The sequence below is a fragment of the Fusarium fujikuroi genome, chromosome FFUJ_chr01 (genome assembly GCF_900079805.1).
Source record: "Fusarium fujikuroi IMI 58289 draft genome, chromosome FFUJ_chr01".
Lineage (NCBI taxonomy): Eukaryota > Fungi > Ascomycota > Sordariomycetes > Hypocreales > Nectriaceae > Fusarium > Fusarium fujikuroi.
In genome coordinates, this window is record NC_036622.1 from 722,133 (window position 1) to 740,435 (window position 18,303).

Here is an 18,303-nt window from a genome sequence, read left to right on the forward strand (position 1 = left end):
ACTCGACAGAATTCCTGGTCTCAGACCCGAGATCGCTCTCAAAACCCACCAACAATATGCAGTCTCAAAGGCTCTGTGGTCCATGAAGTTCATATTCAAAAGCACGATTCTCGGAGACCTTCATGGTCTCGGCAAGACTCTCTCGGCACTTTCCATCATAGCACGCAAGCCTTATATTAGATAAGGTCCATGTGTGGTCGTTGCCCCCTGGTCTTGTTGTCGCCAGTGGATGTCTGAAATCCAGAAGTACCTCAAAGACGTAAGTGTTGTTGCTATCATATTTCTCATATCCTAGGATCTAATTCCGTCTTACAGGATTGTCTCCCAGCTCTCCTACTCGCTGGTGAACAGGTATCCCCGATACAGCTCTACAAATACAAGGTCATCGTCGCATCATATCACCAAGTGTCAGCAGAACTTGGTCGCATACAAAGATATTACTCTATGCTCAGAGTCGCTCGTTCGGGATCAATTGAGCGCAGTGAATATCCAGCTCGACCCAGCCTTTGTCTTCTCTCTGGTATATTCGGGCTACCAGAAGGTCCATGCCATCAAAGACACGCGCAGCCGAACTTACAGAGCGATATTCAACCTCCGGGCTAGGTTTAAAACTGTATCATGATGTCTGGGACACCGATCGACAACACCTGGCTTGACAGCTTTGCGCTGCTTTCTCTACCCCGTGGACACCATCCACACTCTGGGGGCCATGCGGGCTGTATTCGCAAACGATGGACCGCACCAGACAAATGAGGTGCCTAAGGGCCGTTTCATGATAAGACTTATCTAATTACTGGATGCTGTCGCAGTTCGTCGGCCTGCCGACCATCAGCTCCTACCACTACCACGCATTCACAGGATCGCCGTACCTTGAAAATTCAGAGACATCGACCCAGATTTTCAGAAATCTGAAGAAAGCATGCACCAGTACTATGTCAGCAGGAACGCTAAGAACGGGGATTCTTGGAGTTTGCTTGTCAAGGCCCGGCAATACGCACATCACCCCATCCAATGCTCGTGGAGCTACACGACATCAAGTCAGCCGCACAGATTCGAGCTCTGCGGAAAGAACAAGCAACGAACGACGTTCTTGATGACGAAATTCATTCCAAAATAAGCGAATGGCATCGAAGACTTCCTCGAGGTCGGAATCCCTACTCCCCTCGAGTTGAAATCATCATGACAAATACCGTACCTCCCAGGTATAGCTGGCATATTATCTTGCTTTACTTCCCTGCTCGAAAAGTCTCTATCGTTTCCCATCTTTCTCATCATTATTCGCATTGATTGCGTCAGAGTCATCATGCAACTTGGGCCGATTTGAGACGATAGGCAAAGCTATCTATCCGCTCTACGCATTTAGAACAGCAGAGAGGCGTTTCCCCTTGATTTCTAGTAAGTCTTTGCATTCATATTGAAGGAATTCTCAGTCTTCTAACCCTAGAACCTCCAGATCAATGGCTTCTACTACTTTGACTTCACTTTCATGCTGTGCTATTTTCGGCCGTTTCCCGGGATCCATTTTTGCTGCAGTTACGTTTCGACGTCAAATTCAACACTGCATTGGCCTCCCGTACATTTAAACTCCTTCCATGCCTTCTTGCTGGCATCAATCTCCTTTAAACTCTACCTAGAGTCGCCATGCCCCGACTCAGCAATCGAGAGAAACGGCAAGCACGTTTCGCGGCAGCCCAAGACAGTCTGACATCCGAAGAACTCGAGAAACAGAAGAGCAGAACATGAAGGTGGCCCAGAACCCCCTTGCCCATACCACTCTATATACGCTGAAGCTCTCCAAGAAGTGGTTCATCGAGTTCATGGAAGATGAGCACCCTGAAATTGACGCCCAGGTTGAACTTTTCGCTCCTGATAGCCATGACCAGGATCACGTTCTTCTCAAAGAGCACTATTGCTAGGAGAGGCAAGAAATCTCAGAACCTTAATCCTAAAGGATGAAAAGATTTAGGTAACTTGGTATAGGTTTAGCCTAAATTTAGGATACCTTTTGCTAAGTTTATTTTAGCATCCTATATCAAGGCTGGTGTGTTCTTGCTCGCCGAGGTCTCGATACCTGGCACGCTCTCGTCTTGGAAGATTGGCAAATACTTTAAAGGTCAAAGCCATCATTGGTAACACCAGCTGCCTGCTGTGCTCAATGGAGCGAGAATCCAACCGAGTCCAACCCCTGGGACCTTCAAAGGCAAATGAGCTCTTTCATACCAAACGATTTAGCCATCCAGGAAGGCTTCACGACGGAAGCCAAACCTAAGCTTTCTGCTAGCTCGAAAGATTCTTCGTTTATTGTATCCAAATTATACGGACCCGAGTATCTGGGCACCTTTGGCTCCATGCCCACAGTTCTGAACCTCACGCTATACATGATGCTCGTCATAGACTGGCTCATTGAACCCACTGAATGGAGAACCTGCGCGGGAAGACACCTGAACGAAGCCCTTTCGATTGTGTCTACTATTGAGTATTCCCCTCTGTTGGTCGGACACTAGTCCCCCAGATCTGTCCCCTCTGTATTCATAACGATACCGCCTCACGACACCAACTGGTCTTTACATATTACACCTTCTGGGATTTGTAGCATCACATCCAGATTCAGATCAAATATCAAGAAGGTGTTGAGCTCTGCCCATGTTCCGGCAAAAAATGTGACTATAGCGAGAGAATGGATTTGGGATGGAAAGTCATTTGAAGGACGCGCATTCTATTGTTTCCCACTACGGAGATAAGCCCCATATGAAGCGACGAAAATTAGGCAAAAGCTCTACGGATCAGTATTCTGGGGCAATAGAAAGGGACACGAGACTGAAATGGGGTCAACATGCATTTGCTGATCGATGTGTCATTTGACACTACGCACATGTAGATAAAGGAATCCGGTTGTTATTCTAACAGGGTTGTCCAACGGAATTTTAGCAGACATTTGGAGCTGATCACATGTGTAATACCTAGTTAGATCACAATGCAATAATTGTTACAATACTCAATCGCTCTCATAACCTATGGAAATTAGCGAACATCTCGACTCTAGTCAATATCCTTTCCAAACATTGGTTGCAGGTGTCATGTCTTTTCGTCTAATGACGAGAGCTAGCCATAAATAAGACTTTTGATAACAAAGAAGGGCACGTGTCCTATAGCAACGGTCTGATCTCTATTCCAAAAAAGAATTCTCTTAGACGCAAAATAAATTATTACTCTCAAGTTTCAATGCTTTCTACTTGATTAAGATCTGCTCAAGGTTCAAGTCGATTACTAAGGCATGGAGCCTTACATGGATTTTACAATGACAGGTCGGGTGCCCCTGGAGTAGCAGCCACTGTGGCGCTAGGCAAGCTCCTGTAGCTCCCCAGCTTCAGCGTCCCACCATCGTCATCGCGCCGCGGCTCATCTTCTCCAATTCAAGACATTCCCGAATGCTTCAAGATGGCCATCTCAGTAAGTACCACCCTGTTATCGTGCGCGCATAGGGTTTTACCGTTCATGTGCACTTCGAGACTTATCATGCTGATAATGAATCACAGTGGAAGTCGTTTGAATTCTTCGACGTCGTCCAGATAAACATCGCCGACGACGAAACCCGACAGCTCTTCGAGGGCAACGAGATCTCGAGCGTTTGCGCAGGCTCTGACAGCCTCTTCCTTGGATCTTTCGAAGGATACGTCAGCATAATAAACAAGTCATGGAAGATTGTCAAGCGCTTCCAGGCTTACGAGGCCGGGAGCATCACGCATATGCGCCAGGTCGAAGGGACAAGTCTCTTGTTGACAGTTGCGGTACGGGCTGTTGAAGCTTAGATGACGAACTGATGGACTGACGGTGTGGATAGGAGGACATGAGCAGTGAGCCTGTTCTGAAGGTGTGGGCGCTCGACAAGCTTGTTAAGAAGACCAACACACCGACATGCCTAAGCACGGTCATGATCAACAATAACCGACGGCAATTTCCCGTGAGTCTTGTTGGGAGCCCGATCCTACGTTGGAAACTGACGGATTGAAGATATCTGCGTTTACGGCTACGAACGATCTTACACAAATCGCTGTTGGATTCACTAACGGCGCAGTTACCGTAATTCGAGGTGAATTGGTCCACGATCTCGGTACGAAGCAACGAATCGTTTTCGAATCAGAAGAGCCTATCACCGGTGTTGAACTCGCATGGGATGCGGCACAAAAGCTCACCACTCTGTTCGTTTCTACGACCTCGCGAATATTGAAGCTCGGTTTATCCAAAAAGGGTCATGGATTGCCGCCCAAGACCATCGAAGATGCCGGATGTGCAGTGGGTTGCATGACGCGTGACCCAAATACGGACGGCGTCATTGTTGCGCGCGACGATGCTATCTACACATACACACTGGACGGTCGAGGGCCGCCCAAGGCGTACGAATCACCAAAGAGCAAGATTGATGTCTACAATGAATATGTTGCGCTTGCGTGTCCGCCAGCAAGCAGCACTGCGAAAGATTCTGAGGCAATGAGGCGACGTTTTGGTAATACTACTACTAATTCACTATTCAATGCGTCATCTTTTGTGTTGCTGGATATGGATCTTCGGGTCATCGGCCACACAGAGACTTTGATGTCGCCTGTGGGACACTTTGTTGACATCTGGGGTGATTTCTTCACGGTCCTCCAAGATGGCAAGGTAAGCTGAGCCTCCGGTTTCGGTGCTCTCTTATTGATTTCATCAGGTTTACCGATATCATGAGAAAAGCCTGCAGCAACGATTGGAGATGCTGTATCAGAGGAACATGTTTCCTCTGGCTATCGAGCTGGCGCAAAAGTCTGGAATGGATAATGAGCAGCAAAGCCTTATTTACCGCCGCTTTGGCGATCACCTGTATCAGAAAGCTGACTATGACGGCGCCATGGTTCAGTATATTCGAGCCATTGATACAACTGAGCCATCACAAGTCATCCGCAAGGTGAGGAGCTTTTTTCTAAGCATGAGCAAGGCTAATATTCATAGTACCTTGATACGCAACGCATTCACAACCTAATTCAATATCTTGAACAACTTCATGAACATCGAAAAGCGACTGCGGACCACACAACCCTGCTGCTCAACTGTTACGCAAAGCTTAAAGACATCAACAAGCTTGAAAAGTTCATCAAGTCTCCTGGCGACCTCAAATTTGATCTTGATACAGCAATTGCCATGTGTCGTCAAGGCGGATACTACGAGCAGGCTGCATATCTTGCTAAAAAGCACGGCGAGACCGATCTTGTGGTGGATATCTTGATAGAGGACTCCAAGAACTATGTCGAAGCGCTCGACTATGTTTGGCGTCAAGATCCTGATATCGTACGTGGCAGCGCTTGTTGGTGTGAACGATGGCTAACATGTCCAGGCATACCCTTGTCTACAGAAATACGCCCGAGTGCTCATAGAGAATTGTCCTCAAGATGCTACCAAGCTATTCGTGGACTATTATACAGGAAATTATCGACCTCGGCGCACTTTGACGGTACAAAACGAGATTGATACACCCGCCAGTGGTGGCTTTGCGGCTGGGGCGGCCAGCGCTGTTCAGAATTTGTCCAACCTGCTGCCCTTACCTTATATGAATACATCTTCCGTCGCATCTCCTGGCACAGTCGGAAACACAAGGGCTGTGGTTAGTGATGGGAACATTATCGTGGACAACGACGATATACCTGCACCAAAGTATACCCCTCCTCCACCAAGAACCGCATTCTCATCGTTCATCGACCACCCCGATGAGTTTATTGTCTTCCTCGAAGCGTGTCTCGAAGAAAAGGAGCTCAAGTCGAGTGACCGGACAGATCTTTACACCACTCTCTTTGAGATGTACTTGTACAAGGCAAGCGAGAAGAAGGGACAGGATCATAAAGAGGATTGGGAGGCCAAGGCGAAGAAGCTCATCCAGGGTGATCATGTGCCTATGGAAAGCTCGAATGTTCTACTTCTCTCGCATCTTGCAAATTTCCAAGACGGAACTATCCTTGTCAAGGAACAGGCAGGACTGCGTTTTGACATTTTCAGATCTTACACATCAGCTAAGGACACACGAGGCGCCATGAAGGCCCTCAGAAAGTACGGCCCTGAGGAGCCACAGTTGTATCCAGCTGCGCTGGCATATCTCACTTCTGACCAAAGGGTACTGGAGGAAGCCGGCCCTGACGAGTTGGCCAACGTGCTAAACAAGATCGACAAAGATGGGCTCATGGCTCCTTTGCAGGTCATTCAAACACTTGTTGGTCAATCTTCAGGCGGTGGCGTAGCTACCATGGGCATGATCAAACCATACCTTCACGAGACAATCACAAGAGAGCGCAAAGAAATTGCTACCAACCGCAACCGCATCAACAATCTCCGAGGCGATACAGAAAAGCGCCGCGTGGAGCTTGCAGACCTAGGCTCCAAACCCGCCGTTTTCCAAGCAACTTGGTGTTCAGACTGCAGCCAGCGCCTTGACCTACCAGCCGTCCACTTCCTCTGCAAACACAGTTTCCACCAACGCTGTGTTCGAAACGGCGGCAACGACGATGATGCGGAGTGTCCCAAATGTGCACCGGAGAATGACATGATCCGCAAGATGCGCGAGGGTCAGAAGGAACGGGCTGGCAAGCATGACCTGTTCAAGATGGATCTGGAGAACAGCGAGGATCGGTTTAGTACGTTGGCCGAGTGGTTCTCTGGAGGTGTTATGGATGGGCAGAGTGCGGAGTAACTGTAATGTGAATGAGGTGATGGCGAGATGCATGGTGTCTAAAGGAGTTTTGGGTTCTTATTTGATCTTTGCCTTGTTTTTGTGAGGCTTTGGCGATAATACAATCAACGTTTAGGCAGAATGTTCTTATTTGGTTCAATGTTGTTCTGGATGCTCGTGTGTTTGCCGATGCGTTGGTGACACAGAGCTCCAGATGCCTCGCTGCCTTATCTAAGACTTGGGTAAATGTAGGTAAACTTAAGATAGGTTTGGAGGTCTTTTGGTGTACTACTTGACAAAATTGTCGGTGATCCCGCCTTAAGGGTTTACCCCTTTTCCAATCTGTCTCTGAAAACAGAAATTGTCTCAGCGATATCACAGTTTTGGCCACTCTTGTGACATGATTGTTTTATCAATTTGAGTTTCTGCCTTGACTTCTGTCTTCAAACTGAGCTTTTTTGTTTATTCTTTGTCAAAAGTTGCTGCTAGAATCATATGGCGTTCTGCTGGATGTTTGAACTGAGTTGATTTGTATTAAGGACAACTCAACATTTCTATTTCTACTGTAGAATCTGGCAATCTTTTATCTAATTGCGTTCTATTTTCTGGAAAAGCTGAAGCTTTGTGCCAGATGGAATCGCTTGGTGATTTCTTCTTCTGTTTGGCAAACAATGGCCAAACTGAAGCCTGGTCGTCAATGCTATGCAAAATAGGCTGCACTTGGCAGAAATTTTATCTTGAGTGAATTGTCTCTGAGCTTGAGATTCTGGGTATAAATACCGCGGCTCTGTCTTCTTCTTTCCCTCTTATTTTCCTATCTTCTCATCAATCCACTTGGCACTATAGTACTATATAAGTATAACACACCTGCAAAAGCTCTTCAATCTCCCATAAGAATTTCAATCCCAAAGGCTTCTTTCTTATATACTTCTCGGGCCCAACCAACCATCACAACACTCCCTTACCTATATAACCCACAACCCGCAAATCTTTTTGACCGCGAGAAGGTTCGGTGGAGATTATCAAGCCCAAATTGGGGTCTTCACTGGGGCATCAGTGAACGAACTGAATACTGTCAGCGATTCGTGGCTCAGGTGCCGCTGGTGAGCAACGAGGAATTTTGGGTCTCAGCTGGCGTCACCATACAAGTCTTCTTCTACATCTGTGTTTTGATTAGCTATGCTTCGTGGCATAACCGAGAAGCTAGAGATATATATGTGAGTACTATCTGATCCCATTCGTTGAGTTGTGACATTGACTCTCATCTAGAGATCTGACTGCTAAACCAGCGGGAGAACCTCGAACAGCTGGTCGTACAAGAGGAGGGCCCGGCAGAGAGATAGCCTATCGGCGGGATATACCGACCGGTGGATATCCCTTATTGGTTAACCTTCATTGCTGACCAGCTGGGAGGGTTGTCCAGCCTGAGAAGACTCTCTATTGAGTTTCACCCGCGGATCATGACTTGGTCAGTATGTTGCCCATATATTTTTAGCTGTAGTGCTTGCCCTATACGTACAGTAGTTGGCTAATTTCATGGTTGAGCCCAGCTACGAACCCAGTTCTCATCACATCTCTAAGATACCCCCTCTCCTCCACCATATGTCTTGTCGAAATTCAACTGCGTGCGCTGGCTTGCAAAGAGTCCCGCGAAGTGTTCGAGAAGCACTTGAATAATAAGGAACGGCTTGGGTAGTGAGAATAGCTTTGCTGAAAAGGCCAGCCCGCATGGTACCACAAAGCATTCCACTCGGCTGTAGTTCCCAAAAAGAAGAACGATAAAGAGTGTCATTGGTTACACCGTCCAGATTCTCGTCAAAGGGATCTTGGCTCCTCTCGTGTTCCATCGTTCAAGGTGAGTCTCAATCAGAACAAACCGCCTCTTGAGAGAGTTATCTAATGTAATGATCCAACACAGACAGCGAAGCAGAGTCGGCCGTCACTCCATGTTCATGCTTTTGTACAAGGCTTTACTGGAGTCGTATATGCAATACCGTTCCCATCCCCTTATGATAACCTGTCTCCCATCTCACAGCTCATTATCTCTATCTCATCACTCAAGTGTCGTCTTCTCACCCTTTTATCTTCTTGACTCGCGATACCCGCTATCGACAACAAGGTTGGCATCATCTGTTGTATCATCACAACTTGGACTTTTAAGGCATCTCTCACCAGATCTGCCGCTGAGATGGCTGGTGCCGAGTCCGACGACGGGCCGTTGTGCACCGAAAACAAAGAAACTTCCGTATGTGCTTAGCAACCCTTGAGACTGTATTATCCCGGCTGAACAGTTAGTTACTGCATCACGGTTGCCGGCACTCTCCCCCAGCTCCCACGGGTTGTAACCCCCTACGGAAGCAAACTACAACTATGACACAAACACGGTCAAGTTTCTCCTCAGAGAGTGTTTTGCACTCAACGTCTACGTCCTTTCGGCTTTGTAAATGGTTTCAAAGAGGAGATAGCTCCTGCAATCCTAAAACCGCTATGCCCACCACGTTGTGTGGGTGAGATACGCTTGGACTCACGGCACTGACGAAGCAATTAAACAGGCCCTTCGGAGATATATATGCCCTTATTTTATCGAGGGGTTACAATACCCAAAAGACGGCCCCGTCTGAGCTACTATCTAGAGAAATTTGAAGTCTATGGTGTGTGGGACCCATTCAGGACGGTTTCAACCGGGGCGTGAGAAAACTTGGTACAAACGTCACAACGAGCAAGCCTGGTGATTGCTTGTCCCCTAACCTGATATTGGGGACCATGAGTCGGTTGAACAGATCTTGACAACCTGGAAGATGGTTCGGGACATACTCTACGAAAATTTCACTCTCCCACTCTTCAAATTTCAACCAGAAGTAAGTTATTAGCCTTTCAAGCGTGCAGGGATTGCAGTTCCTCTGCAGTGCATATAAACCATAAAGCTCAGCCCAGCATAGAGCCGCTGTAGTCTCGTCAAACGAAAATGGACGTTATATATGCTTCTACGGAAAGGATTCTGGTCGATCAGCCTCAAAAGGCTACCTTCCATCATCACAGAAGAGGAAAAGACCTCAGGTGGAGCATGATGAGCAGGAAAGCGACATAATTTCCCCGTGGGCTGAAACTCTCAAAGCCATGAGTCAAAAGATGGCTGCCATGGCCCGTCTCTCACAGGGCCCTAGCAAAGAGCCTAGCAGTCGAAATGAGAAATATTATGGTTGCGATGCTCTTGACACAGCATCTGAGACTCATCTGAGAAAGAAGAAGGAAAACTATAGAGACATCATCAGAGATATAGGACTGAACATATTTCCGGCGTTGAGTGGACACCACATGAATCTGTTAGCAATACAAAGTCTCATGGGGCTTCAGCGAGCTGACCTGGTTAGAAAACAAATGGGCCAGGGATCGTCTAGGGAAACTTGAGGAACCATTCGTCACCGCTGAGCTCAGTCCGCACCTACGGTTGTTGAGAGTCTCTTCGTGACGAGGATAGCGTCCTCTCCCCTAAACCTATATATATATATTCCATCATATCTTTGATACTTCCAAGATCCGCCGCAGTTGCTGCTAGCCTCTTCCTCTGGATCATCGACGACAATGGGTTGCGTAAAACCTTTGCCAACTTTCATCGAAACAGGCGCCTTCCATTGCCTCCAGAGGCCGAAATCGCCCAATATATTATATATTTCGGAGCAGAACAACGCAGAAGTTGTGCTGTTCATTACCTTGGAAATCATCAAAGCACATCATCTTGTGGAGGAACAAGGCGAGGGCAAGTGGCTCCAGCCCCTCAAGCATACCCTAGGAGAGACTCTGTACGAACAAATCGTCCAGGCTGGGCTGCTTGATTGATACCAATCATCATACTCGATAGCAACACATTATCTACGCCTACGAACCAATTTGTGCTTCCTGATAGTGCGGAATATGAATCGGTATCCCCCCTCGATGTATGTAAGGAACAATACGATGACCTACGTCAATTGGACAAACCTGGATGAGACGCCGATAAAGAACTCAGCACAGAGCTCCGGACACAAGCGGCGAATCACAAAACAGTTGCTCAACAACCCTAATTACTGGCTGCTGGAGAGGGGAACCAGAGAGCCTCTCGATGCGACCCTGATCGAGTGTGGCCTCAAGAGTAAGGCCGCGAAGGATTTCCGATGGGAAATCATTATTAGGGACGAGTCATAGTACACTCGGGTCCTCTCTTGAGCGTATCACAACATGGCGCAGGGGTACTATATAAGGGATGACGCTGAGTTGCAGGATGAACAGGATATTATATCTCAGTGTCTCGTGGATGATGCGACCCCGGAGGCTAATGCTTAGGGTTAGTATTAGGAACTATAATGCATCTAGTACAAGATCAAGGTCTAGATAAAGGGCGACTGGATCTTTATCAGACCCTAGGTATGGTCTGCTGTTCGGATCCCACTATCACATGTGGAGAGGACATGTACCAAGTACGCAAGGCTATTGTATGCCCTCGGTCGTCCTTTTTATGAAATTGCACGAATCCTCTTCGAGACCGACCCTGAATACCGTGCCTTACACCTTACCATTGCTCGACTGTTCGGAGAGCAATTGAAGAGGGACATCCAAGCCCTTTATGGAGATGACAAGGCTCCGTCCATCTCCTTCTCAATAAACTTCAACCTTACTTCCGAGGAGATAGTACCAGAAGGGAATCGCAAAGAATGTGGCATCTATAACAAGGTCGATAAAGAGTTGACATATATATATGTCCGAGCCGACCACTGACAAGACGAAGAAGGCCAGGCTCTTGGTTCCAACCCGCCCAGGACGTAACAGACCTCACAACAGACTGGCGATTCCAGTCTGATCGATAACAACAATGAAATTGAAAACTAAATTCTCAACGATTTGCAGTCATGGACGAATCCCAATATGTCCGCCCAGAGACAGTAACCATTAGATACCTAGTATCAAGGTCCGATACTAATGGTACCTTTCCACCTCTGCCATCTGGCATCTCCACAGAAACCATTATAAAGAGAATTCATCGACCAGGGCGATCCGAAAGCTGCCATCATCAAGAATAAGTTCACATCAGAGTATCGCCATACCAGATGGCCTGCCGGCCAAATCAAAGGACACACAGACCACAGTAAACGATGCAATTCGCTTACAGCAAAGTCTCACACAATACAACAACACTCACAACACATAGCACGAGTGTGTGTCTCGACCTTGTCAGGATTTTCAGAGCACAGATCGCTGCACTAGCCAGAAAATGCGACATTAACAAGTCCCGGCAAAGCCTGGCTGTGCCAGAGCTGTGTGAGCCATAGGATCGAGAAGAACAATGGAGACCAGAAAACGTAAGGAAGCTCTCCGCAGGTTCCATCATCAACTATGTTCCAGCAAAAAGACAGAAGAAGAAGCAATCAGAAGACGTACCTGGCAAGTTGAAGGGGGATGATAGCAAAAACCAAAGACTTCGAAGGTTCTGTGAGCTTAAAATAGAGGGCAACTGGCCGGTCAAGATTCTCAAGCACATCTTGCATGAAGATGACTATCTTGTTGATTTTAGAGTCAAGCTCAGAGATGGCACTATCATCTTCGCTTTGGCTTCCTCGTTCTATATACACGTGATATACCGGCAGATCTAATTTTGTCCCCGGATCAAACCCCTTCTTAAAGGGACCCCTGGCTCTGTTGCATCTATGAGTACATATGGAAGCTCCATGCCATCCCTCACCACACTCATCATGGAGATTCTGTGAGGGATTAGAGGTCACCTGCAATTTCAGTACCTCCGGAGCTGTTCTCTGACCTGAAAAGTTCTCAATATATGCATGCAGGTGGACCTGTTCCAGAAGATGGTATTTTCTGACCACACGGCAGTAGTCCCTCGAGATTTATTAGCCTCGACATTACCGATGACCTGAAGAAGGAGCTCGAGGCAGCAAAGGCCGAGACTGCCAGCGCGCAGGAACCCTCAAAGTGAAACCTACAAACCTCACCTATAAACGTAACTCATTGCTTGATGCCGTCAGACGTTGGTGACTTGCCTGCTAACATTCTCCTAAGACACCCGAATAATCATCAAATGGCGACCATTCACGGGATTCTTGGATCAGTCAATTGTCCGTGGTGAGCAGATTTTGACAGGACATGGGGCTAAGGATGACCAAGACCCTAGAACGATTCTACAAAGACCCCGACTCCAAGGACGAAGGGACTCTTGACTTGCCGGAATGCCCCCTGGACCAGTTCTAGAATGTATGTACCTGTGGGGAGAATAAAAGCACCCAGTATATGAAAGCATCACTAGTCGTATTCTAGGCGGCCAGTCCCAGGTTGAGTTCCCTTGCAAGCAGGTCGAGATTCGGAGTGTCTTGACCATTCTTACATAAATTACAGGTAAGCTTTTGGCCCTGTGGCCATGCAGGGCCAAAGAAATGTGAAGAGACTGACAGATACCCATTTCTGGAAGGGAGATCTCGTGCTTGCAAAATATTTACTCTTTGGAGCTCAAAGGGCATCTGAAGTGGAGGACATCCATGTCAATCGAACCTAGACTCCTACCCCTATGTATATCAGATCGTGGCCTTGGAAGGGAAAGCACCGCGACATGGAAACCCTGGATGCAGACTCAAAAAGCCTAGATACCATGGCACCTTACTTACCTCCCTCCTATTTTCGTGGATCTGCATATCGCACATCGCACACCCAATATGCCCGAGTGAGTACACCACAGACTATTGCGATCAGTGAGAGCTGTCCGGACATTCGCAAACTTCGGGTCAACTTCAAAACACCATTCCACGATTTCCTAAAGTACCTCAGGGGAGGATAACAGGTCTTGTGGCTGGGAGGACCTCACTTCGCCATTTACCTATGGCTACACCCGCCAACCAACCGATACTGAGGACATGCAGGCCCTAAATAACAAGGATATGGATAGCCCTTCTCAGACTTGCCATAGCTCAGTGGCCTCGTTGTCTTCTAAAGCAGGAAAAGTTATACCTAAAAAGTGCTTTTACTATGCATGCGACTGGGAATAGCTGAATACTGGCGATGACCGTGTCCGGATCCTTTTGCGACTCCTCGAACTGAACCACAACAAGCGAATCACCGCTTCCGAGCTGGCACCGTAGCTAAGGTGACTAGGATAGCTCCTTTGCCCCTGGCGATACTGGCAATAGTATCTCGGTGGGCCAACGCAACGACGATGAGGTTGCAGATGGCCACGTCTTTGGTTTGATGTTAGAAAAGAGGTCTTGAACCCCCCAAAGTGACATCTATCCTCCCAGCTATTTCTGGCTCACCCCAGTCGATCGCTGCCCCACGTTGCTGCTGCACTGCTCGATCTCACAACTTCCAACCTCATCCTTCACATCACCACACCATGAGCGCCAAAAACTCATCAAACTCCAAAATGCCTTTAATAGAAGCTCGATCGCTCGTTGCGTCATTCTCTCGCGCCCTCACATCGTTCCAATCCTCGCAAGACTCATTCCGCATCCTCTGCACTCTACCCCACACTTCCAATGTCCCCGCGCCGCGCCGACCAACCCGCCCACTACAGAATCTTGTGGTTCTAGACTCAAGCTTCAATCCGCCGACGTTAGCGCACGCAAGCATGGCACGTTCTGCGTTGAGATTAGAAGGGGAGAAGAGGCTGATGTTGCTGCTGTCGGTGAATAATGCTGATAAGGCGCCGAAGCCGGCGAGTTTTCCTATCAGATTGAGTATGATGGAGGCGATGGGGCGCGAGCTGCTTGATGAGGGCGTAGAGATCGATGTTGCTGTTACGGCCATGCCTTTCTTTCATGACAAAGCGAAAGCCATATCAGAATCGGGGTTTTATGCTACACAAGACGGAGGTCAACCGGTACAGACCTTCCTCGCAGGGTTTGACACGATAGTCCGCATTTTTAATCCAAAGTACTACAGCGAAGGTATCCAAAATGCGTTAGGGCCATTCTTTGAGAAGTGCAAGGTGAGAGTTACGACGAGGCCGGATGAGACGTGGGGAGGAGTCGATGAGCAGAGGGCGTGGTTGACGAAGGAGAGAGTGAGGGATGTCGGAGGTAATGAAGCTTGGATTGAGAGGGTGGAAATGGTCGAGGGAAGGGATGGCGATGGCGATGTGAGCAGTTCGCGGGTGAGAGAAGTTGTGAAGGGTGGTAAAGGGAGTTTGGATGGGTTGGTTGGGGATGAGGTTAGAGGGTGGATTGAAAGGGAGGCTTTGTATAGAGATCGCGATGAGAGTCTGTAGTGTCATATTAGTGATTTTCGAAATAGCCGCTATACGATCTCATAAGTGCAATATAAAGTTTCACAGGTGCACCGAGAAACTCATGAAGACCGCCGGAAATGCTTGCCAAACGTTGTTGGGTTGTAACTCGAGCGGTCCTCTCAAGCACAGGCACTGCAGGGTAGAGGACAAGCCAAAAGTCAAATCACAACATCTTGCTTTGCGACTCAGTAACTGTGAGATCCTGCCCCCAGTGAATGTTTTATTTCCGTAGCTATTTCAAGGTGAAGTGATACTCCCGAATCTAGTACATCAAGGCGAGACATCGCAACAGAAGTATGTTCACCTGCGTACGAGTAGTGAACAAGACGATGCACTCAGCGTACAACGACTATGAAAACGACTACATGGAAAAGGACTTCACATTTGACCATCCTGTGCATGCATATCTCGAGACGGGCGCAGATCTATACAAGGTCAACTCCGAAATCCGTTCCAGCCCAAGTCTCGAGAGCATCACAGAGTGTCAGAGTCAAGTATGGCCTCCCATCTCGGCGCAATGATTCATGCAGTCGCATTCTGCTTCCGCATTTGATCTCAATTTCGGTGCAAACCTCCAAAGTGATCCACTTCAAAAAAAATCGAAGCTCTCGCATCGCGCAGAAAAAAATCACTGCAGCATCCACTCTCCCTTCGCCGTGATTCGCTGCGCAGCTCAAAGTCGTCTGCGGTGGATCACCAATCCACATCCTACCAGCCAATCAGAATCCTCAAATCCCTCAAAACCCTGAGGCTCAAAAAAAATAATTCTGCCCGCAACTTTTAGGCGGTGAAGGCAGAGTGATCCCGCGCCCCACAGGCACTCTATAAAAGCGCGCCTTCCCTCCCACCTTTTGGACTTTTTTTCTTCTTTTCTTCTTCATGTCGACAATACTTCAGAGAATCATTTCTATAGTATTCGACCTTCTCTTGGTTCCCTAAAAGAGCCACAGATCCCACCCTGGTTGATGAATGTATATCCTCGACACCCTAGAGTGAATACCTTGGTCCTCTCAATCTGTCCGCAAGGATGGCGGTCTTGCTTGCTTCGTGCAGGTGGCTGTATAGAGATGGTTGTATTTGATGATCTCGACCCTGATTGCGGTCTTGCCTTCGGGCGCGCGGTCGGGGTGGGTGTTGATGGACGTCTGACAGGCGTGTTTTCTACTTCTCTTTTTCATTGCTTGCTGGGGCTTGCCCTGGAGGTGAGGAAGAAGCTGTGATGTTTATACGTGTTGCTGCGGTGATTGAAATAATTTGCGCGCCGGGAAGGAAATGCTGTCCAACGGAGTTACGTCGCGTTGATGTGCAGACGTCTTGCTCGAGTGCATGTCTATTGCCAAATATCCTACCGATTATATATTCTCCCAACAGCCATGTCCGAAATACGCCTTTGATCGTCAAGATAAACAAGCCCACGCACTACGTCTTTCCCATGTGCCCACGATCCTCCCGCTCTATGTGCCCGCCCGACCGCCCGACCGCCCAATATTCTCATCACTCGTCGCATTCGTTGATACCTCGTCGCCTCAAGGCTTCCGCGCGTAAACGTACCGCACCATCATGTATCCATGAACCTTGCGACTACTGATCGCCTTTCGCATCGCCGTGAGAAACTGCGGGTATTCCTCCCTCGGCCAGTTCAGCACGTTATGCCAAAGATACAGCGTATATCCTGCGACGAGCGAGTCAGCGAGCGCGAGACGAGATATGATGGCGGATACATACCCTCAAGATCGTTTTCCAAAGTCAACCTGACGTACTCGCCCAGCTCAAAAAGCTTCCGATTACTGGTCCATCCTCCCACGGGTAGCTGCAGCCCAAACATCGTTAGCAGGGATCACCTCAAACAAATCCGCTGTCGTACCTTGTAATCAAATATCCTGACATCCGTGAAGCCAGCCTCTGTGATACTCCTCTCCTGCAGCGCCTCCTGCTGAAGGAAAAACGTCCTCCCCGTTGCTGCGCCGCCCTTCTCGTACAGATCCGCCCACTTCTGGAGTGCAGGTTCGCTGTCTGTCGTTCCATCATCGGAGTAGAAATGTATGTCAGCCTCGCATGATTGGACCCAGCCACCGGGTGCACAGCAGCGATGTGCTTCTTGGAAGAGGGCATGCCAGTCTTGGACTCCTCCAAAGAGGTAGCGGATATGGATGAAGTCAAAGTAGTTGTCTTTCCAGGGCCAGGTGAGAGTTGCGTCTGCGATCTCAAAGTGCACGTTTGGAGGAACCCATTCAGGCTGGGTGGGTGAGAGGTCTGAGCCGATTACTTGAGCGCTTGGATATGCATCTGCAAAGTCTCTGAAGACAAGTCAGCCAATTGAAGTGAGAGGCGGAGAGGGAAACTCGCATTGCCCAAATCCCGGAACCAGTTCCGACATCGAGAACCCTCTGGACATGAGGCGATATGGGCGCCAAGAAGAGGTTGTTATCTAGCAGTATAGTGAGGTAGTGATGGGTGATGTCAACCGATTGAAGCTGCTGCTCGTCATTCGGCATGACATATTCATGAGCATAGCGATCGCTGTGATATGTTCTCCCTTGGATAGTTCTGTACTCGAGAATGCTCGCCGTCACCGAGTCCGGGTACATGAAACTGGCACTGAGCGGGATATGTGAGTTGAGCGGAACAACAAGACATACGAGATGTGGAACAAACTCACGCATCGGATCCAAGAGCTGAATCAATTTCATAACGATCAATATCGGAAGTATCCTACAGACACGGCAAAAAAAGACACAAGATGTTAATTCCCAATGATTATTACTCTACAGGTTTTATGTAAGAGAGGAGGGAGGTTAGATAGGGTACAACGCACCTCAGGGTCCTCTGCGGGGATGAGCTCGGCCTGAGGAGCGGGGGAGGATGGAGCAGCGGGGGCTGCAGCAGCTGCAGCAGCAAGAGGAGGAGGAGAGTCAGTGGCAGTAGCAGTGGGGGTGTCTCGAAGCTGTTGGTCTGTCATGATATATCGCGATCCATAGGATTACTTGATACAGTCAGTGCTCTTATGTGAGTGATATGGGGGGGTGAGTGGGTGTGTTGTTGGTTGAAGGGATCCAACGTTTGTGAAGAGTGGAGATGTTTCTGGACAGGGTATATCAGAGTCTGTGTATCAGAGTCAAATCAATACCGATAGATGATGAAAGAAAAAAGAGAAAAGAAGAAAGAAAAAGAGAGAGGGAAGATGAGTCTAGAGTCTAGAGCCTAGTGCTAAAAATCAAAAGGTCGGTATAGCAAAAAGCAACCTTGATTACCTACCCAGAGAACAAAAAGATCAGAGGCAAACAGAACCCAACCGACCCCTCCTTCGTCTGCCTTCGATGGAACCCAAGGTAATCAAGACAGACTACCTAGACTA

General features: G+C 48.2%; 4 protein-coding genes; 3 read left to right on the forward strand and 1 right to left on the reverse strand.

The window, feature by feature from the left end:
* Positions 1-229: 229 nt before the first annotated feature.
* On the forward strand, positions 230-1,916 carry FFUJ_01834 (uncharacterized protein; the record flags this gene model as incomplete). XM_023574317.1 has 3 exons in its annotated part: positions 230-259; positions 316-407; positions 1,715-1,916. The coding sequence occupies 3 exons, from the start codon at positions 230-232 to the stop codon at positions 1,914-1,916; spliced, it is 324 nt and encodes a 107-aa protein (XP_023423769.1).
* Positions 1,917-3,438: 1,522 nt separating this feature from the next.
* FFUJ_01833 (related to vacuolar protein sorting PEP5 protein) lies at positions 3,439-6,709 on the forward strand (the record flags this gene model as incomplete). XM_023574328.1 has 7 exons in its annotated part: positions 3,439-3,450; positions 3,537-3,788; positions 3,842-3,961; positions 4,012-4,659; positions 4,706-4,939; positions 4,984-5,319; positions 5,366-6,709. 7 exons carry the CDS (start codon positions 3,439-3,441, stop codon positions 6,707-6,709), a joined length of 2,946 nt encoding a protein of 981 aa, XP_023425467.1.
* Positions 6,710-14,084: 7,375 nt separating this feature from the next.
* On the forward strand, positions 14,085-14,927 carry FFUJ_01831 (related to cytidylyltransferase family protein; the record flags this gene model as incomplete). Its single annotated transcript, XM_023574340.1, has 1 exon — positions 14,085-14,927. The coding sequence occupies one exon, from the start codon at positions 14,085-14,087 to the stop codon at positions 14,925-14,927; it is 843 nt and encodes a 280-aa protein (XP_023423770.1).
* Positions 14,928-16,474: 1,547 nt separating this feature from the next.
* Positions 16,475-17,907, reverse strand: FFUJ_01830 (related to methyltransferase; the record flags this gene model as incomplete). XM_023574351.1 has 6 exons in its annotated part: positions 16,475-16,620; positions 16,674-16,758; positions 16,813-17,234; positions 17,314-17,546; positions 17,608-17,660; positions 17,764-17,907. 6 exons carry the CDS (start codon positions 17,905-17,907, stop codon positions 16,475-16,477), a joined length of 1,083 nt encoding a protein of 360 aa, XP_023423771.1.
* Between the last annotated feature and the right edge of the window lie 396 nt (positions 17,908-18,303).